Source organism: Culex quinquefasciatus, chromosome 3, assembly GCF_015732765.1.
Source record: "Culex quinquefasciatus strain JHB chromosome 3, VPISU_Cqui_1.0_pri_paternal, whole genome shotgun sequence".
NCBI lineage: Eukaryota > Metazoa > Arthropoda > Insecta > Diptera > Culicidae > Culex > Culex quinquefasciatus.
Window position 1 is genome coordinate 129779872 of NC_051863.1, and position 23495 is coordinate 129803366.

The 23495-nt window shown below is 35.2% G+C and overlaps 1 protein-coding gene across 7 annotated transcripts in view; it reads left to right on the forward strand.

Moving 5' to 3' along the window:
- LOC6049979 overlaps window positions 1–23495 on the forward strand; it is a 215151-nt gene that overhangs the window by 116408 nt on the left and 75248 nt on the right. For all 7 annotated transcript variants that reach the window (XM_038262873.1, XM_038262872.1, XM_038262871.1 and 4 more), the window contains 2 exons: window positions 19002–19174; window positions 20537–20609. In XM_038262873.1, coding sequence (XP_038118801.1) covers window positions 19002–19174; window positions 20537–20609 — 246 coding nt within the window. The remainder of the gene's footprint in view (window positions 1–19001; window positions 19175–20536; window positions 20610–23495) is intronic.

The following is a 23495-nucleotide window of genomic DNA, read 5'->3' on the forward strand; positions in this document are numbered from 1 at the left end:
ACCGATTTTATGGTAATGTTGTTGTGTACAATTTCCTATATTATGACATGATTTTTAGTAAAGTAAATTTTCTACATGACAAAAAGGTGTCCACCTCTGCCACTCTGTTTTCAAAGCTCCAGGAAGCTTAAAGGGATCGTTTTCCCTGCACAGCACAGATGGGAAAGTAATGTTCCAATATAAATCAATTTCAACTCCAGACATCGAAACATGCCCCAGCACCCAAAACATGGCATAAACATCGGGAAATGGCGGAAAATTGTAGTGAAGGAAGGAGAGGTTTTGCAATGTGACACGGTTCCCAAGGACCAACTGAAACTTGTGCGGCACAACATTACGGTGTATACTTGTGCAGAATGTCTGTGAGTGTGTTTTGCCGTTTGTGCAACAGATTCCTTCTCTATTTTTATCGTGTTTGTTCCGCCGAGAGTGTAGCCGGGGTTGATTTACGGTGGTCACACATCTTTGAGCACCGGACGACACCGCCGGCAACCAAGCATAGTTCCAGTGACAACGCAAGACGAAGTGTCTAACGAGAACTCAATCAATCGATGTCCGGCTGGCTGTCTGGGAGTTTCTTGTCCGATGAGCTGGAGGAGACGGTGGGTGATGAAGTGGATTTTATAGTATAAAATTACTCAATACACCCGCATCTTTACCATTCATTCAAATGACATTAAACTTTTCAAGTTGTAAATTAAATATTTACATTTTTGATTAAAAAATAATATCACATAATCTTAATAAAAAAATTCAGAAAAAATCAGAAAAGTTAAATAAAAATGGCTATAACTTGATAACGGTGCACTTTATCAAAATTTTACAAAGGTACTTTTTGATTGCAAATTCAATTTTGCATCGAAACATTAAGTTGAAAAATTGTTGCGACCGATATTTCGATTCTTTGAAGAAAAAAAAACCGTTACTTAATCCACTTTTACACGGATAGAAATCCTGTCCGTGTAATCGACAACATTGTTCTCGATTCGTTCTAAAATTCGTTTCGGAATGTTTTCGACCAGTCGTCCGGTAACAATTGCAACGAAATCGATAAAAAATGTTGTCGATTCCGTCAACATCAATTTCACGGTTTGAATGCGCCTAGATGTATGCAATTTGCAAAGTATCGATATAGCGTCGATATTTTGCTTTCAAATTGGCCGTTATAGTTCAAAACTGTTCCGGAATAGTTAATCATATCAGAAAACTACTGATTTGCATAAAATTTCTTTTATTTTCGTTTTATAATCAAAAATTAACTTGCACACAAAGGTGTACACTCGATTTAGGCAAAATGTGGATTGACATCTTAGAGACTAGTGGTAAATTCCGTCAGTTTTGGGTCCACGTTGGACCAGCACAGCACAGGCGGACGGTCTAACATCCAAATTGATGCCGGAACGTGGCTTGTCGCTGCGTAGTCGGGTTGACGATCTCCTTTGCCGAGGACAGAATCACTATGACATTCTGGACCGACGGAGCGGAGCCCTTAAGTATTCGCGCAGTGTAATCAGGTGTTTTGTAGTCATGATGAGCTGGCATCCAAACATCAGCTGGCATTTCAGACTTTCAAAGAGCTGAATGGATTGGGAGAGAGATTAGTGAATGTGCAAAGGAGGTTGAGATTGAGAATCTTACCCGCTGCCCTTTCAGATCAGCACTTGGAGCAAATCAGATGCAACGTACTCATCGGGCGAGGTCAGCGTGATCGCGTCGGTGCGCAGCTGCACATCCGGCCAAGGTGATTCGCCAACGACGTCGCCGCAATCAACCAACAACATGGCAGCGGTCTCTGGACAACCGCAACGGATCATGGTCATCGAATTAGACCACATGGAATGGCACGAGCTGCATGCACCAAGCTAGATATAGCCAAACAAATCTCGTCCAGCAACCCCTGCAGAAGAAAGCAAAAAATTAAAAATCTAAAAATCTAAAAATCTAAAAATCTAAAAATCTAAAAATCTAAAAATCTAAAAATCTAAAAATCTAAAAATCTAAAAATCTAAAAATCTAAAAATCTAAAAATCTAAAAATTTAAAAATCTAAAAATCTAAAAATCTAAAAATCTTAAAATCTAAAAATCTAAAAATCTAAAAATTTGAAAATCTAAAAATCTAAAAATCTAAAAATCTAAAAATCTAAAAATCTAAAAATCTAAGAATCTAAAAATCTAAAAATCTAAAAATCTAAAAATCTAAAAATCTAAAAATCTAAAAATCTAAAAATTTAAAAATCTAAAAATCTAAAAATCTAAAAATCTAAAAATCTAAAAATCTAAAAATCTAAAAATCTAAAAATCTAAAAATCTAAAAATTTAAAAATCTAAAAATCTAAAAATCTAAAAATCCAAAAATCTAAAAATCTAAAAATCTAAAAATCTAAAAACCTAAAAACCTAAAAATCTAAAAATCTAAAAATCTAAAAATATAAAAATATAAAAATATAAAAATCTAAAAATCTAAAAATCTAAAAATTTAAAATTTAAAAATCTAAAAATCTAAAAAATTAAACATCTAAAAATCTAAAAATCTAAAAATCAAAAAATTTAAAAACCTAAAAATCTAAAAATCTAAAACCTAAAAATCTTAAAATTATTAAAATTCTTAAAATTCTTAAAATTCTTAAAATTCTTAAAATTCTTAAAATTCTTAAAATTCTTAAAATTCTTTAAATTCTTTAAATTCTTAAAATTCTTTAAATTCTTTAAATTCTTTAAATTCTTTAAATTCTTTAAATTCTTTAAATTCTTTAAATTCTTTAAATTCTTTAAATTCTTCAAATTCTTTAAATTCTTTAAATTCTTTAAATTCTTTAAATTCTTTAAATTCTTTAAATTCTTTAAATTCTTTAAATTCTTTAAATTCTTTAAATTCGTTAAATTCGTAAAATTCGTAAAATTCGTTAAATTTTTTAAATTCTTTAAATTCTTTGAATTCCTTTAATTCTTTAAATTCGTTAAATTCTTTAAATTCTTTAAATTCCTTTAATTCTTTAAATTCTTCAAATTCTTTAAATTCTTTAAATTCTTTAAATTTTTTAAATTCTTTAAATTCTTTAAATTCTTTAAATTCTTTAAATTCTTTAAATTCTTTAAATTCTTTAAATTCTTTAAATTCTTTAAATTCTTTAAATTCTTTAAATTCTTTAAATTCTTTAAATTCTTTAAATTCTTTAAATTCTTTAAATTCTTTAAATTCTTTAAAGTCTTTAAATTCTTTTAATTCTTTAAATTCTTTAAATTGTTTAAATTCTTTAAATTCCTTAAATTCTTTCAATTCTTTAAATTCTTTTAATTAAGTTTTGATACAGAATGACTATTTGGGCAATTTGAAAGGGTTAGATATGTCGCATGATACATTTTGAGCCAGAAATGTTCAACCGTTGCAATTATTGAACAGCTTGGATGAACCGGTTTTGAAACAGAACGTTCAAACATGAACCAGTTTTGAAACAGAACGACTATTCATGAAATTTTGAGAAGTTAGATATACCGCATGATTATGTGTCTGATGAAAAGTCATGTTTTATGTTCTCTTACTGAAGAAAGTATAAAGAACAATAAAAGTTTACCAAACTTTTTTTTAGTGACACTTTTTTGAAAACGTACTCTTTTTATATTTTAAACGCTAAGTGTAGATTAAGATCTTTCCAAAACACTATAAAACTTTGAGTTTTGGTTATGTTTTGCATGAGATATAAATTTTACAAATTTACTGTTATATAACGCATTTTGCTATGATATTTTTTCTTTCAGCCCCTCTCCCCCGAGCCCACTCAAAATCCACTAATTTGTATATTTTCTCCTTCAAGTAAACATCCTGACGATTCCAAAGCACTATAAAACATTGAAGTTGCAATTATGCCTATTTATTCAAGCCTGCGAAAATTTATTTTAACGCATTTTGCAGCCTTCGGGTTGAACAGGGTTTTTTTTTCTTTCGGGTTGTCCCGTAGGTAAGAATTGTTGGTGGTAGCCAATGTGGTTTACTCTATAACACTCACTTGGCTGATCCGGGCTGTTCCGGTTGAAACTCACCAAACTAATCCATCCAAAACTGCGTTCAAAAGTAAAACATTGACAAAAGCACAACATTTCACAGCCTAATAATTTCAATTGCCGAAAAAGCTCACCGCACCGGGACTTTTCCGTATCCGAAAACGTGGACGAGGAACCGGTCGCGTCTTCCGAATTCACCAATACAAAAACGAACACCGTAATCAAAACTGCGGAAACGTTGACGACGTTGGAGATACCTGGTCACGGTAATATAAAACGGCCCGGGAACCCGGCGCGACGCGGCTAAGTGGCCAAAAAGTTTGTTTTGATCTGTTTGCTAAAATAAACAAAGTCCCGAAACGTCATCACTGTTTACCGTGGTGGTCGATATTATGTAAAGCAGAAAACGGCGGGCGCCGAAATGTAGGCAACAAAATCACCGATTTCGTCGACATTGTAGACATTATCGAAAACATTGTTTTCAAAATCGAAAACATTCAATGTTTTCGATTTTATCGCCTAATGTTTTCAAACACACGGACAGGATTTCTATCCGTGTAGGTGGTTGGTGCCTTCCTCACATTTATATACTAATTTTACATAAAATAGCAACATCTGGTCATTCAGTGTTTTACCAATTTAACTTAGTTGTCCGATCTTCCTTATTCAGGGCTCATTGGAAAGGTCTCCAAATTATCTATCACGAGAACCATGACTGATTCGGACATCAATTTCTTAAATATATCTGATATCTAATATCAGAAAGGTATAAAAAAAACATAATAACTGACAACTTTTAACATGATTGTCATTTTTTCAATCTTTCGAAAGTTCTATAGAAAACCATTCCAAAAATATACATGGTAGGTATTCTCACAAAACCAACCTTTTAACAGTCTTTCGGACTTTAGCTAAAATCGTTTTTTGCATAACTTCTGATAGTTTCAGAGATTGAGATATTGCACGCGAACATCGGTTTCCATGGTTCGCTGGACGCATACCAAACTTACCCTCTATTAAAACACTTACAATAACCTCGTGCCACCAATTCAGATCGTATTTAATTTTCTGGTGAAATAAGTGCAGCTCCTCAAAACTAGGGCAACCTTTGAAAATTTTCTTCTTTTTTTCTTATCTGTCAAAAAACAACAGCAGAATCCACCTCCTTCACTTCCATCACACGCCACCACTACATTCAAAATGGTTGTAAAGCCTGTCAGTGGCTGACACGGCGGCGTACTGACCTAAAACAAAAACAACCCGTGCCTCGTCCGTGGATGTCCGTCACCGACAACCGGCTCTGTTGCACCTGGTCAAGATTAAGGAGAATCTGTACCTTCCTTCTGGGAAATGCCAAACTCCACAGAAACACTCCGTTGCAGTGGCCTCTCTCTGCCACAATTTTTTGCCAACTTTTTGGTTCCTCTGAGATCTGGTCACAATTCTTTTTAAAGCAATATGCTCAAAACTTTTGATAGGGTTATCAGATCTTTGATGTTTTAAGCTCATTTGAAAGGTCTTTTGATTAACTAACGAGGGGCCGCATGATGGACACGGGCAACAATTTCATGAACATATCTGAGATCCGGCCTCCAAAAAGTGTATAAATAACACTTAAGTGCTAATAACCTTTGATAGAATTATCAGATTTTCAAAGTTTTGGACTCGTTAGAAAGGTCTTTCAAATACATTTCTAAAAACGTTACTAAATCCACCCTTAGGTGGTTGATGCCTTCCTCACATTTAGAGGGTAATGCTATCCAAAATAGATACATAAGGGCGGACCTTTCAGTGTTCTATCAACTTGATTTATACCATCAGATTGGGTAGTCAGATCCTCATTATTCAGGGCTCTTATGTGCTTATAACTTTTGATAGGGTTGCCAGATCTGCAATCTTTTGAACTCATTGAAAAGGTCTTTTGATTGCCTATCCAACGACATGTCGCATGGTAGATCCGGACAACGTTTTCATCAAAATATCTGAGATCCGGCCTCTTAAAAAGTTCATAAATAACACTTAAGTGCGTATTGATAGGGTTGGCAGATCTAGAATCCATTGAACTCGTTGGAAAGGTCTTCTGATTACCTTTCCAACGATAGGTCGCATGAGAGATCCGGACAACGTTTTCATCAAAATATCTGAGATTCGGCGTCCAAAAAGTGCATAAATAACACTTAAGTGCTTATAACTCTTGATAGGGTTGTCAGATCTTCAATGTCTTGTACGCGTTGGAAAGGTCTCTTTATTACCTTTCTAAAAATGTATAGCATGACGGGTTTTCTTACAAAAACCACCCTTTTTACAATCTTCCGGACTTTTGTTAAAATCGTTTTTTTAGCATAACTTTTGAAGTACTTAACTAAATTTTATAATTTTTAATAGCGACTTATGGTACTCCAAGACGGATCGAATGAGACCAAAACGGTCCAAATCGGTTCTGCCAGTACCGAGATAATCCAGTGCAATTTTTTTTGATCAACATCCCACCACACACACAGACATTTGCTCAGAATTTGATTCTGAGTCGATATGTATACGTGAAGGTGGGTCGAGGCCTATTTAAGAAGTTCGTTTTTCGATTGATTTTATAGAATTTCCTCAATAGGTGAGGAAGGCAAAACAGTATTGATTCAAAAATTCATAATCAAACTTGGTTAAAGATTTTTTGCCCGTTCTGGAAATTTCTGAAAAGTTGGCATTTAATGTCCAAAATAACCAAAAAATTTTACCGTGTATCATTTTTTCAGTGTAGTCCTTATCCATGCCTACAACATTTCCGAAGACACCAAGATCAAAAAATTCCTTCAAAAGATAAAGATTTATGATTTTTCATGTATTATTTTTGACAGCTGCCAAATTTGTAAGGAAAATTCTATGGACAAACTTATGATTCAAAATTACTTCTTTGGACACACCGAAAGCACCGAAATAGTTTCAGTTGGATTAAAAAATACAAAAAATAATAATTTAAAAAAGACCAATTTCGTAGAGAATTGCTCATTCAATTTTTGTATGGCCATGGTCAGCTGTGAAACATGTATGGAGGCTTGTATGGACAAATTTATATGAAAATTAGTTAAGGAAAGGTTGAATAACAGTTAAATCCCAGGAGCTCGTGTATAAACCACTTTGCCCTGAAATTTTAGACTTTTGGCGAAACCAGGTTTGCGAATGAGCGAGCGAGCCAGAAGCCGTGCTCGCTCATTCATGAGCATGAGGACTTAACAGGTAGCTCGTGCTCGCTCATGCTCTTTGCAAGCGTTCGCGCTCAATGAGCGCTCATCAGTAAAGTAGGTAGATTTTTAGTTTTGTTGATGAATCTGGCACAGGCCAACTGGATTGCCACTTTAGAAGATAATTTTATCGCGAAAAAGCGACGTGAACTCTTCTAATGTTGTCAACTTATTAATTTTTTCAGAGTTTGATAATTAAGATAACTAGTTATGGCACTAAATATGGCAGATTCCCAATTTAATTGTGTTGATTTGCTTAAAATTATAGACACTCTTTTTAGCTCATTTTACAGAATGGCAATCGATTTTTGCCTTCCTCACGTTACTGAGGAAAGGCTATAAAATCACTCGAAAAATGAACTTCTCAATTAGGCCTCCTAGACCCACCTTCATGTATACCTATCGACCCAGAATCAAATTCTGAGCAAATGTCTGTGTATGTGATGGGATGTTGATCAAAAAATTGTCACTCGATTATCTCGACATTGGCTGAACCGATTTCGTTCGTTTTGGCGTCATTCGATCCGTCTTGAGGTTCCATAAGTCGCTATTAAAAATTATGCAGTTAAGTTAAGTACTTCAGGGTGGATTAAGTAACGTTTTTTGTTTTATATTCAAACATGTTTTTACTTGTGAGCACGCTGATTTCTCATTTAATTATTTATTTTGAGCGACTCCAGCATATAAATAAGATAGTTGATGTGAAATTCATCTATGACACAAATTTGACATTTATTATGCAAAATTATTTTCAAATAATTGATTAGACAAGATGAAGAATTAAAAACATGACGTAAAGTTAAACCAAGAAAACATGTTTGAGTTCCTTAAAAGATTCTTTTTAGCTTTGTTAAATAGTTCACTTGTTTCTCTTTTTATTAACTTTAATTCTATTTATCGGATTATTTCTACTCATTAAAAAATGGTGTAAATTTGGAAGATTGAATATTACCTCTTTAATGTTATAATTTAACTTCAAGTAAAATTACACATTTTCAGAGGTAAAATTACACATTTTGTTGACATTAAAGGATTAGCCTAATCCAGCCTCCATTAGAAAAACAACCTCGAAGCTCTGCTGGAAAAAAAAGTTATTTCATTGAGCAAAAATGAGCGCGAGCAATAAGCATTTTCGCTCAGTACGTTTGTTGTTTATTGAATTATGGTGACTTTAACCTTAATACGATCATTCGTCACCGCATTTTGGAATGAAAATTTTGAAATACTTCCAGATCAACACATCGTCCTTCCTAGCATCTGAGAACTAGACCCAACCCTGTTGAACCTTCATAACCCAAACTACCACTCACCGTACACAACTACCCCGGAGTTCATCTAGTTACACTCACTCCACACGTGTCATGAATCAGTTTGAAAAGTGAAAAAGAGCCAACAACAAAAAAGATGCAGAAGAAGAAGGCAAGGCCCCTCCACTAACAAAGGCGATCCATCGATGTGTAAAGCTGTGAACAAGATTTATTCACCACTTCTACGACCCTGGCCCGGCATCATCCATCCTGTGTGCGGAGGTTGTTCCCGATTTCGTCGTAGAACATACGGTCGAACGTGCGAGTAGAAATTGGGGATAATCAATATTTCCGATTGGCCGGACCGGACGGGTTTTTTTTTCTCGCAAGTTTTTTCACGCCACTTTGGGCACATCAACTGGGTTCTGGTGCGATGGCGGTGGTCCTTCAGGATCATCAGGACGACCGACGACTACGGCGGCGACGGTTGAAGGATTGCTTTTTTGTTCTGGTTCGTTTGAGAAACCCGCATGACGACCTCCATGTGTGTGGTGGATGGCAATCGGTCGGCAGAGGTCCATGCCAGCAATTTGGACTTATTCCGGTTCGGTGTTCACAGGGTGGAGAGGGTCAAACTGTTTGACTTGATTGAGAAGAAAGGGGTGTTTTTTTGGTTGTTGATGTCGATGAGGTTGCTAACCGATTGTTGAAAAGAAATCTGGAGAAGTTTTACGGTTTGGTTGTCGGCTGTGAGGGGAATTGAATCCAATTTGTGTGAGGAATTTTCTTTCTGTTTGGACACTTGATGCAATAGTCCGAATGACGTAAATCCATTTTGAGAGTTATTAAATTAACGCTCAGATCAGCTGATTCGCTTGAAGTTGGATAGTCTAAACCAGCGATTCTCAACGGGGGTACCGGGCCTACTTGATTTACATGGTAGGGGGTACCAGCCTAGAAGAAGGTTGAGAATCGCTGGTCTAAACGAGCAAACGCAGCTAGTGATAGTGAACGATTGTTAGTATTTTCTTCCAAACAATATTTTTATTGTGTCATTTTCGGCACAGTTTTATTAAGACTAAGAGTAATTACAAAGGATCTTGAGTGAGAGTGTTAGTGTAAGTGAATGTCAGTAGGGGGGATTGATGTTAAAAGACAAGACCTGGGAAAGGGAGGAGGATCGTAAAGATCGAATTAACATTAATACAGACACAAACTTTTTTTCATAAAAATTCTAAATATCCCTTGATAAAAAACCTTTTTGTCTGATTAAACTTTACTTTTTATAGTTTTAATCTGGGCGATGAAAAGAAATGCGTAACATAAATTTCGAATGATCCCCAAGCATGACTTTTTTCTTACTGGTAAAGGAGCTGTTTTATAATCAGTAGTATGTGTTTTAATTTGACTTGTTTTGGACTTTTTTTTGCTGGAACATTGTGTGTTTTAAAATTTAGATCGGTTAGAAGAGGTTTTTCTTTTTACGGGTGACGAAGAACTTTGGCAAGAGTGTTATTCTGCAATGCCCGAGCATGGGTAAATAACAAGGGAAATGCGCTATAATACCTTTCTCTGGTATTAATTCCAATTTTTTGTATTCCTGGACCCTTTGAAATTTGTCTTAAGGATTATGGAAGAGCAAAATGTGCTATCATACCAATTTAAGGTATTGTTTTGATATTGCAAAATTCCAGAATTTGTCAATGGTCGAACACCACATATTGGTATTTTTTTTGGTATTACAGTGTGATATCAAATTCCTCTGAAACTATGGGAAAATTTTTACCAATTTTGACAAAATAATTAATTTTGCGCTAAAATCATGTCTCAAAGCGAATGCTTTCATTGAAAACCGGAAATTTCAAACTTGATTTTAAACATTTTTGATATACCCCCTAAAGAAATGTGTGTGTGTGTGTGTGTGGTCCAATCCAATACCCGCTGGCCGGCAGCGAAATTATGGGAAAGCATAGTTTGTATCAGACTTGGTTATGCTGATACAGCTTATCTCAGTCCCGGGTATTAGGTGGTGTAAGCCCTCGCGCTGCTTCCAGTGACCCATTTTAGAATGACAGAGCTCCTTGCGGTCCAATTCCGAGGTCACTGGGCATTGTCTGGCCCCGCCTAAAGATAAAGCAAGAACCAGACGGGTCCTCGATCTATCTTTAAACTTCCAATCCCATCAGGCAAAACAGGGATCAGCGCGTATTTAATAAGTGGCAAGTAAAAATATATCAGTTTTCAAAATGTCCGATATGGACTGATCTCACCAAATTTTCGAAGCAGCTGCCACTATTTTCTTTCCTTCTCCTTTTCTCCTATGGTGATGATGTCCAGGTCCAATTAAACAATATAAATCCAGCGTCGTTTCTTCGCCTAGATGTAATGCTCGACAGCGTAATTTTCCGTACGCGACGCAAATTTACAATATGGCATCATATAACGAAACAGCTTAAACTACGACGCGAAACGACCGAAATATGTTCACTTTTGCTAGGAAGCGCAATCTTAAATTTCCCGAAAACTCCCAAATACAACGCGGACGATAATTTAAACCTTGTCAAAACAAGAGAAAAATAAAATAAATCTAGATAAAACTGCCTTAGTTCCCAGAAAACCGTTGACAAAATTCTAATTCTACTGTACCACAATCAAAACAAGCACTCATATTTCCGAGAGAGAGGTGAGTGTCGTGAGAGCCCAGACTTGCCCACGCAGCAAAACTGACGTTTAAACGAAATATGCCAAGGAAAGCTACACGAAGCACAATAACAAAACAAACAGGAAGAAGAAAAAATTGCATTAAATTGATGAAAATTTTAAAAATCCTCTACAATTTGCACTAGATTTCATTGAATTTCTCTTCTGTAAGTCAGTTTTAATAGTTTCGTCACAACGGAAACTAATTATTCCACTGAAAACACGCCGAAAATGAAAATTATCGAGGACCGGCCGAACGACGAACTTCTTCCTTACACAGACAAACAGACTCACTCATGATATACCCCCTAAAGAAATGACTTGAAATTGTGGAAAATTTTCTAAGTCAGGATGCCACATTTTGGTATTATTTGGGTATTGAAGTGTTTCATCAAATTCTTCTGAAACTATGGGACATTTTTTATAAATTTTGCACTAAAATGACTTGAAACCCAAAAATGTTAAAGCTGATTTTTAAATTGTTTTGATAAACACACTAAGATATATTTAAACCGTTGAAATTTCTCTTAGTTGGGATAACAAAATACTTTGAAAAACGAGTAAATCGACAGATTATTGAATTTGGAAATCCAGTTTCATTTTAATAACACTTTTTTTTTTTCAAAAGCTTCAAGAACATCCAGCACATGCCGTTCATCAATGACAAATGCATTCGGTGTGGTGAAGAATATCACTAAGAACAACATGGGATCATCAGGTGAGTAGATTTGGCTGTTGCATATGGATCATTTACTTTTTTTGCACTAACTGCAACTGCTTCACTTAAAAATGGTATGAAAATACTAAATTTTGGTATTTCTTTTGCAAATACCAGCGACCACAATGCGACCTTCCCGAGCAGGGGTAAATAACACGGGAATACCAAATTTTGGTATTACTTGGGCAAATAACAGCGACCAAAATGTGCCCTTGGTTGCCCAGTAATAGATGGTAAAATACCATGAAATCATACCAAAATCATGTATGTGGAAGACCACAAGAATACTAAAATCTGATTTTCCAAAGGCGCGGAATACCTTAACATAAAACCAAGGTAATACAAAGTTTTGGTATTCAAGCAATGTTCAAAAATCCAGAAGACCTCAACTTGGTATTAAAATGGTTTTATTTTGAGGTATAATTTTACCCTTGGAATAACATGGTTTGGTATTGTTGTGCCCTTCCACATACAAGACCTTGGAATGATTTCATGGTATTTTACCATCTATTACTGGGCAACCAAGGGCACATTTTGGTCCCTGTTATTTGCCCAAGTAATACCAAAATTTGTTATTCCCGTGTTATTCACCCCTGCTCGGGTGTCGCAGATAAATTCCCTGGCTGATCCTGCAGCGCTTCCTGGTCCAGCGACTAAACAACGCTGATCCTAGCGAAGCTGTTCAAACAAAAATTTCACTAGTAGGTTTTCCATCCGAGTAAAACAATAAAGACAGCTTCTGGATGATTAAAACCGATTCGACTCCATAAACAACTTCCATTCATTCACAATAATAAGAAATGACGATCTCGCCTTCAACTTTCTTAAGATTTCTTGACTTCAACTCGAGGTCCTCAAAAGCCACACATTTTTCATCCCAGCAAAAAAAAAAAAAAAAAAGTTGATCGATAACAATACTCTCTACTTTTAGCGAACAGGAAATTGGTTACATTTTGACAGTTCAAAATTGAGGCCATTTTGAGAACCACTATTCAGCACCCAGGTTTTTATTGATCAAATCAGAATGTTGAAGATGAGTTCGCAGAATATTTTCTCAAATAAAATATCAGGGTTATTATGCCTCTTTGCTTTCTATTAGGCGTCATCCATAAAGTACGTCACGCTCTAGGGGAGGGGAGGGAGGGGAGGGGGGGTTTGTCGTCGCAAGTGTGACAAGGGTGAGAGGGGGGGGGGACGTGAGACTTTTTGCCGATTTTAGCGTGACATACTTAATGGATGACGCCTTACCATTTCTTGAAAACGGTGCACTTTATTAAAATTTCACTTAAGTGCTTTTTGATTGCAATTTTGTTTTTACATCTGCAAATGAAGTTGAAAAAAATTAGCGATTTTTTTTTTTTAAATTGTATTGATTCAAAAATGCATAACTCGGTCGAAGATTTTTTGCCCATTCTGGAAATTTCTGAAAAGTTGGCATTTGATGTCCATGTTTTAGAGGAAAATAAAAAAAAATTAAAAACAGTGTTTTTTTTTTTGCAAATCAAGTTTTAGTGACAAAAAGTGAAATTTAAAATCACCAATAAAAAAATTACCGTGTATATTTTTTTTCCATATTCGGAAGACACCAAGTCGATCAAAAAATTTCTTCAAAAGGTACAGATTTTTGAATTTTGGATTAAAAAATAAAAAAAAATTAATGACATAAATCTCAGAGAATTGTTCAGATGTCAAAATCACCCTTAAATTTGCAAGACTTTCCTACAAGCACAGATCATCAATCTGTAAACTTTGACAACTTTTTGGTTCCATTTTGTAACTTTATTTATCCTTGCTAACAAAACGACTCAAGATAATCGACGTCGATCAATCCTTTCTACCCCTTGTGGCGGGATTTGCTCGTAATCACTTTTCAGTGTCGACGGGATAATTGTTTGTGCGTGGTGAAAGTTTACTTGCTTGCTGGAGAGGACTATCGACTGACGATGGCAGCAGCGATTTCCTCGCCACGAGTTTTTCCTCTCTGTTTATGGTTGATTGAAAAGTTTTCTCATTAGGACGGGCACAGGCTGGGCTCAAGTTGCTCGCTGCAAAAGATGATAAACAGTGATTGAGCAAAGTTTGCAGTAATTCAGGATGAAATTATGATCTCGTCGTCCCCCGTCCGGGAAGGGGCACATTTTAATTGGGGTCAACTGGTTTGTTGGTTTAAGAATGCTGTGGTGAAGCATTGAGCGGGGAAACTTTGGCGAAATTCGAAAGTTAATGTCGCACAATCATGCTAAGGATCTTGTTTGGGGCAAAGTTCCGTTGTAGCAGCAATTTGTGGTTTATGGTCGTAATTGCTGCACTTGTTGTTTTTAACAAGAATGTTCTTGAATTTTATTTTTTCATTGACTTTCGATTCGTAATTTTACGAAGAAGTTTCATTTATTTTACAAGTTGAAGCAAACATAAAATAAAACTCCAAAAGATGACAAAATAGCACCATCTTCTATTCTGTCATATCTTTGTTGAAAAACAATGGAATCGCTTCGAGCGTAGATTTCCCAAGGTGCCAACTCACACACCAAACACATACAAACACCTACAACGAACCCTCACACAGTCAGCCTTCTCAGTGCGCTGAATGGAAAACTAGCTGAGCAACTTATCTTTATCACACCGCCACTGGCGCTTTTTCCAGCTTCTTGTTAGGATAGCTTGTCAAGAAAGTTGGAGACACTGAAAAAAATGAGATTTTTTCGTCTTTAGTAAAGTTATACGTGTGGCATGAATAAATGTTTAAATTAAACAAAATTTTGATATTATTGTTATTGTACATTTTCTACTAAATGAAACATCTTATCATTTTTTCCGTGTTGTTCCCGCAAATTCCTCTGTAAAAAGAGCTGGAAAACAGGCCGGGAAGCCACTTTCGCTGCCAGAAACTGCATCCAAAAATATGCTACTGATGCTTTGACGGTTTTTCCAGCTTTTCAGAACTGAGCAGTGTTTCTTACTCTCCCACTTACAATGAAACTCTGGCTCCAGCAGCACTACTCGGCTGGTAGTTTTCCAAAAGTGAGCGGAAAATGTCAGACAAGCATGAAAATGACGGCGAAAAAGTTTGTCAGACTCACACAGCAGGTGGAGAGGAAAGTGAGCAATACATTATCTCGTGTTTCGCTGGCCCAATTTTCCTGTACCACCACACCGGGGGGAAAAGTTTCCGGGCTCGGGGTCATTGGGAAGAGCAGTAAGAAGGTAAGTAGGATGTACTGTTGTTACCTCCGGGAAGGTGGATACGAAGGATGGTCTTCCTTCGGCGAAGAATTAAGTTTGTTTTGATCCTCATTGGGGCAGATATATGACGGCGAACGTTTGTCTTCAATTAATTATGTTGTGGAAGAAAAACAAAAGAAAAATATACATTAAATTACATTGAATCCCAAAAAAGGGATTTTGTTATCGAACTTTGATTAATTTAAACACTAGAAGCGTAACCAGATTTTCATTGTCAGAAAATGAAGCTCTAGTTCAATTGTATTTTCTCTGTGATACAAGTTTTGGGCTAGTTTTCAAAAAGACACATCAGCCATTGCATCTTTTTGTTTTTGTTTTTTTTTGTTCTCTAAAGTTTAATCCTCCGCCAACTCACACATTAGTGAGATATTTAATACACTTTTTGAATTTGTAATAACCCAGAAGGGTTATTTTCTAATTTTAAAAACATTTCGATTAGAAATTTGTTTTTTTTTGTAACTTAAGACATAATTTCCATTTCTATTTCTCTTAAAACAGGTAGAGGAAGTACTGAAATTCTGAATCCACTTTTTGTAGCATCGATAGTATTTTATCAGATTTTATCAGATGCAGTTTGGTTCAAAATCCTCTGCCCTTTCAGAAAAATCAAAAATATTTGGTACTTTGTTATAGAAATCTGGAGAAAATCCAGATTTCTTTGCGAAAACTTTTTACGTAGCCTTATGTGTGGGACAAACATTCCCTGCATTCTTCACAGCTTGCTGTTTTTGCTTTTCCGTGATTAACATCATTTTGACCGAAATATAATTGTATTGATGTCTTATGTCCTTTTCATATTTTTTAAAGATTTTTTCTAAGTTTTAAAAAAATTTCACGGAATATGATTCAAGCGTCATTTTTGTACTGGTTGGCGTTTTTGTGCTATAATTAAGATTACTTTATTATTATTTTTAATTTAAAAGACCTTCCTATATCACCGTTGAACAGAAGGTACGGAGTCGGGTAAATGGTGCAATTATTTTCGAATAATGTGTTAAATTTTTTCGGTGAAAAACTCATTTCTATAGAATCATTTATCACTTTTATATATTCAAATGACAGACTTGATTTTTCAGTTTCGTTAAAATATTTACCGGAAAGCTCGTCCAATTTCCCATAAGATTGTCTTAGACCATATTTCAATTGGAAGTATGGGCTTACAGATATAAGCTAATAACATTTCTCATAACTGAAAACAGATTTTTTTATTGCTCTATTTTAAATCATTTTTTCATATTTCACTCAATTTTTTAGGTAAGTTCTATTCTAAAAAAAATACAGCATTTTCATGTTAGGGATTTATTTTCACGCTCCATATAAAAAGATTGATATAAATATAAGGTTGAAGATGGATTTTGTTGGGTGCTAAGTGACCCTTAAAATTCAACATTTTATGGATGAAAAAACTTCCACAGGAAAACTTACCCGAGCAGGTGGAAATAACGGGAAAAGTTCAAATTTTATTATCGTCAGAAGATCAGGATTGGGTATTGAAAGACTCAGATTAGCAGTTATAATATCAGAAAATAATAACAGAGATTTGTTTGAAAAATAACCCTGTTTGTTATCAAAAATTATTAATAGAGAATCCCATAACCGAGAAATAATAACAAGTTCTATTTTTTAAAACATTACTCATTCCACGCTGTTGGTGCCTTCGTGACAATTCATATATCACTTAATTGTTTATAACTTTTGATAGGTGTCGTGATCGGGGACTTTCTTTTATAATAAAAACACAGATATTTTGCAGTTAACAAACAACACGTCTTATTCCACAGAAATTAACCACAAAACTGATTTGACAATCTTCATTCTCTCTTTCGCCGGCCGCGCGCATCTCGTTGTTTTCTCGCTCGTTGTTCTCTCTCGCAGCTCGCTAGCGCGCTCTCGCACTCAATCCACAATCAGCTAACAAGACAATATTCATGATGGTGCGCACTTTTTGTTGCGCTTTTAACTCTTATTTATTAATCTTATAATAAATACTTATTTAATAATTTATTACATATTCAATCCTGCAACCCATAATCCCTACAATAGGGACAACGTTTTTATCAAATATCTAAAATCCGGCATAAATACAAATAACATTTAAGTGCTTATAACTGTTGATTGGGTGGTCAGATCTTCGATATGTTGGACTCGTTGGAAAGGTCTTTTGATTACCAATTCAATTATGGGTTTCAAGACAGATCCGAACATTACTTTCATTCAAATATTTGAGATCCGGCCTTATTAAAGTGTGTAAATAACACTCAAGTGCTTATAACTTTTGATGGGGTATTCAGATCTTCAATATTTTGAGCTCTTTCTAAAAATATATACCATGACTAGTTTTCTTACAAAAACCATTTTTTTACAATGTTATCAGCCAAAAACGGACAAAATCGGTTCAGCCAGAGCCGAGATAATCGAAAGACAAATTTTTGATCAACATTCCACCACACACACACACACAGACATGCCCCGAATTTGATTCTGAGTCGATATGTATTCGTTGAGGTTGGTCTACAAGGTCATATGACGAAATTCAATTTCCAAATGATTTTATAGCCTTTCCTCATTGAGTGAGGAAGTCAAACCCAAGCCTTTCCAGTTAAATAAGTGTTCAGTTAAAACAATTTTTTTCATTGAGTGTTTCTCCCTCTCACTTTGTGTCAATGTCCATCAAAGTAAGCGGGATACACTCAATGTTTTCATTTGCTCAAGGGAACTAATACAAATATGTCCAGATCGATTCTACAACTTTGCCAAAGACGTTAAAGCTGTTTCCCTTAATTGTCAAAAGTCAGCATAGCCTACTGTGTTGACTTTTTCGATGCACAACTTCATTTTCTTTATTACTTTTTTATGCAGTTGTAGTAGTAGAAGGCCGGATTGCGAAATATTAAACTAAAATTAAACCTTTGAATTTTTTATAGTGTAGCTCTCAATTTTGAATTTTCGTAAAAAATGATGGTGAAAAAATAGTCGTTGATTGCTAAAATGATCAAATATTTTGCATGTAGGTGAGATATCCTCTTTTGAACAATTAAAGCTTGCTTATTTTTTCCAAAAAAAAAAAAAAACACATTAAGCATACTTGAACAAAAGGAGCTTCCTTTTACTGCCATCCACATTCCAGCTTTTTATGTTGAGCACTCGTCTTGAAATTAATGTTGAACCACAATTTGCACAAACTGTGAACAGCAAGAATGATTCCTCATTCTGCCCCTCTCACAAGAGTGCACTCGACAGATGGATCTTGTTGTCCATTTTATGTTGGCCTCCACTTGCATTCAACTTTCAGGCAACTGCAGCTGAATGGCTGTTTCTGACGTTCAACGGATGAGTTCCTCGAACCCAACCTAACACTAAACTTTTACCCGGGAAATGGGGCAAATGCAAGTACAATGATCACAGCAATGGAAATTTTATTCAATTATTTTATCAATTTTTTTTTCAAAAGTTTGTTTTCCAAAAAAAAACAATTATCTTGCCGTTTTTTTTATTTTAGCTGGCAAGAAATTTTTAATAAGATTTAAATATTTTTTCCCAATCCTGCTCGCAATTTTGTTCCAACCGGAGGGCTTTAAAAGAAAGTCCTCCAACGATTGCCATGGATGCTCTCGCTGAATGATAAATGATAGCATCATATTTCTCTCAACCGGAAACGCCTCTTTCTCAACACTTTATAGTTTCGGGAGCTTTTTTCTGTGCTGGGTAAATCCAAAAAGTGGAGCTTATTTTTCTGGAAAATTTTAAAGGAAATCAGATGGGACTAAAACTGGGAAAGGCGGGGTTCATTGTTCTTGAATGTTTGGCGAAATTAATTAAGCCTTTTTTGCCTTTTTCTTTCTTTTTTTCTTCTCCAGTGCCTATGAAATATGAGATCGGCTACCGGAACAGTATCGATCTGGACGCGGAACAGACCGAGGCCCGGTACGACCAGGGCATGCTGTCGGACATCATGAACGACGACCGGGTCGAGCTGCAGAAGGCGGAAAGCTGCGTGGCAGACAACTTCAAGTACGACCATGGACAGAAGGTGAGGTTGTGGGCCAAAGAAATTGAGATGAATGGTCGTAAAGGTGGATTCGTTGGTGGAAAATGAGTGAACTTGATTTATGAAATCCTTCAATTTGGTGTAGGTTATTTATCAATGCTGGAATTTTAAATCAATAAATCTTTACAATAGGTAACAGAAAAAGAAAATAACCTAATTTCTAAAGACATTTTATAAATATTAAATCTACATCCAAACAAATAATCTCAAGATGCTAACATTGAATTGCAACACTACCGCAATTGAATGTCAATCATATCAATGTCACCCCGGTTCACAATACTGCTACAATGCATTCGTTCATCAGTACTCCATTTTGCTTTTTTCCTCCTTAATAATACCCGGCTTCCAACATTGTCAACGATTTCCAATTAGTGGTAGTGGCATCACGGTGAAAACACTGCACAATTTCCCGGCGTTTCCCGGGAAAATCGCAAGGCGGCATCCATAAAGTATGTCACGCAAAAATCGGCCAAAATTAACCCCCCCTCCCCCCTATGTCACACTTTGTCACACAAGGTTGAACTCCACCTCAAAAAGTACGTCACATTTGACCTGACCCCCCCCCCCTTCTTGTTTTTGATGGGATTTTTTATAGTTTTTATTTCATTAAACTCTCATAATTTTCGTATTTTTGCCAATTTTAATATGAAAAAAAATTATAAGTTGTCTAATTATTCATTTTTTAGAATAAGAACTGCTATATAAAAAACAGTTTTGTGTGTTTTAATAATAATAAAAAAAAGCTGGTTTAACATTCAAGTTTTAAAATATCTAGACAACTGTTTTTCACAGCTTTGTATCTAATAAGTTCAAACCATTTATAGCAGTTTTTCATGAATACCCTACTTTCAAAGCATTTATTTTTATCGAGCAAGTATTTGCAAAATATTGAAGTTCCAGCTGAATAAAAAAAAATGTGACTCTATAATGAATTAAAATAAGATACTTCTAAATAATAGTAAGCAAACAATTTTAGAAAAGAACATTTAATTTAATTGTGAACATTTCGAATTAATATTATGAAATCATAAAACAACCTAGCGTGACGTCACAGTCTCGCAAACCCCCCCTTCCCCCTTCGTCACATCTTGTCACACCAACGGTAACCCCCCCTCCCCCCCTAAGAGCGTACGTACTTTATGGATGACGCCCAATGAACTGGACATAAAATTCATTATTTCCAAGTTAATTTTGTCGCTCCCCTCTTTTCCACCAACGACCGCCAAGGTGATTGTATGTGTGTGTATGTGTGTCTGAAATTAAATAAACCCAATGAGAAGCAGCAACAGCTCAAAGACACTAATTGGTTCCATTGCAATCTGGTCACGTGCACAAACACAGATCCAGCGGTACGACCCGTGCGAAATTTGTCTCTGCATCGACGGAGAGATCTTCTGCTGGTGGAAACAGTGCGGTGAGTATCCTTATAGAGAGCAAATCGTAGTTTTTTTTTCGTAAAAAGCAAATCGTAGTTCGTATAGATAGTAAAGAGCAGGACAACTTACTTTTATTGAATTGCACGAACAAAGTGATTGACCAGCGGGTAAGCGATGCGGAACGTGGTGCGATTGTGTTTTGTTCAGTTTGTGGGTAGGATAGCGATTATATACACAAATAAAAAAAATATTTCGTTTGTTATATACACAAATAAAAAAAATATATCATTCGCACTCTAGTTAGCGATTTTAGTCCCTGATCACGAATCCGAGCTTCATTTTTAAAAATAGCGTGACGGAAGGGCGGTACTGCCCCTTTACATTTTTAAACATTCGAAAAAAACGTGATTTCAATAATTTTCAGTCTGAAGCTGGTCATAATCTAGACAAAACGCTTAACATGCACAGCAGTTTTGAAATAGCTTGAAAGTATTTTAAATTTGAAATTTGTATGCTTTTTATTTTAAATCAACCACAATTCTTTTTTTGTAAAGCATCCCTGTACAAGAATCGAACTCACGACTAGTGCGTCCATCCCGGTAATTCCCGGGACAAAATTCCCGGGATTTTTTCCAAAACCAGAATTTCAGATTTTGTTGTGGAAATAGATAAACAGTTGAATACTTGGTAATCGATAAGCAATGCATATTGAGCATTTTGAAGCACAAACATTTGTTTTTGGCAAATATCAGCATTAATTTTGCTTACCTATCGCCAATTGAAGACATTTTTTGCATAATGTTTTGAATGACTTCGATTAAAAACAGAAACAGAATAAAACAATAAGTTGATTGATTTTTATGTTTTATATAAAACATAAAATTTGAATATGATTTAAAATGTTACATTGACTGGTATCATTTTATTTGTTGCTTCTTGTTTAGAGCGTCTAATTTCCCGTCCCGGGAAAAAAATTCCCGGGAATTCCCGGCAAAAAATATTTTCCGTTTCCCGGGAGATTTGTTAATTTCCCGGGAATTCCCGAAATACAAGCCGAAGTATACATTTTCCCACCTTTTTGGCACCAATAAATTGTAATTTTACAAAAAATAATAATTAGAGAACCTGATTTGATTTAATTCATCTCAAACAACTGTTAACATTGAACTTATCGTCATGCCTTTAAATTTCATGTCAAGGTTTAATTTAGATAATATTTATTTCTGAAGTATTCACAACTAGGAATAGTTCGCTTATATGATGAGCAACAAAAATGACGCAATTATGGAATTAATATTTACTATTTTATTTTCGACAATTCATTTTAACGTATTTTTTGTTATGTCATTTGAAAATGAGATATTCATCATTTTTGTTTGCCTTGACCAAATTGGATGAAAATTAAATTGATATAATTAAATGTTTCAAAAAGGGTTGATCGAGAAGAATTTGTTCAAAAGTATTCGAGAAATTACTGTTTGAAGTTATTAATTAAAGAAGCACCTGAGCTACCAAGGGCGTAAGAGGGTTAAATATGAAAAAATAGCGCTTAATTTTTACCACTTTTACAATATATTTTTTTTAAATAAATCTAATTAATGTATAAGGTCATACAACCATATAACCAAAATCATATCATTTAGGGAACCATGAAAGATCATTTAAAAAAACAACTTCGTATCATATAAAATTTACCCCAAATTTGAAACCATATTTCAAAAACTCGCTTCAAATATCCTAAAACTTTGAATTGTGATTTCATGAAAAAGTGTTTCAAGTTAAATGGCGCTAGAAATTAGATTTGTATGGCAAATTCAATCATTAGGTTTCTATTTATTCACAAGTTGAAACACTTATTATGGAATAAGTTATTTGCCATGAAAAGCATTATTTCTAAATGATTAAGAACCGAACAGAACATTTTAACTTTATAAGAGACAAATTAAAAAAGGAATTTTATTGTTATTGTTGTGAAGCATAGATTTTCACTGTCCACTGTACACTTTGATTGAAAAAATACTTGTCAACATAAAATACTATTAATATTTATTTTTCATTTGGTAGGATTTGTAAGACAGCATAAAAACTAGAAAATTTATATATTTTCTCTAAGTTGCATAATTTTTTACGAGCAGTCATGCCATCAATTGATCCTCACACTCATTTTGACCATTTAAGTTGCTGTTCTATACAATTCTGTTGCAAAATATTAATCAGGTACAGGATCATAAGAATTTTCGTTAAAATTCAAATTTCCCGGGAATTCCCGGGATTTCCCGGGAAATTTGACGAAAATTTCCCGTTTCCCGGGAATTTTGTAACCCCGGGAAATTGGACGCTCTATTCTTGTTTAGACATTTCTAATCTAATCTAATCTAATCTAACCCTATCGCAGCCAGTCTTTCGAGGGCATCCTGGAGAATGCCTTAGGTTGATTGACGCCTAGCATCTTCTTGTCATTATCAACATTTGCAGTGCGCCATTGCATTAGAATGCATTGAAACATCACAAACGTTGAAGCGGCCAGGCCAACTGCGTAAAGTTTACCGCAAAGATGATTCGTTGAATTGGATTGAGTTTGAACACGAATGTTCAAACAACAATGCAGTTCTGAATCTACAGGGGAGGAAGAAACGTGGGGATCCCCCGCTCACGTTCCTGTTTGTTTAGGCAATTAATCGTTGGGAGCACCATGCTAAGAAGTTTTGGTGCTCCGGGACCCTCAGGGATGGGACATTGTATTTCCACAAATGCCAAGGACGTTATATTCCGTGGTTATAGCGCCACAACTCGCTTCCTGTGAAAAGAAAACATATGATAATTTAAATCAAATAATGACATAGAACTGATAATCCCACTGCCCCCAAATTCTAAATTTCGTTTTCCCAGTGCAATTTATTAGAAACTTAATTATCAGCTCACCT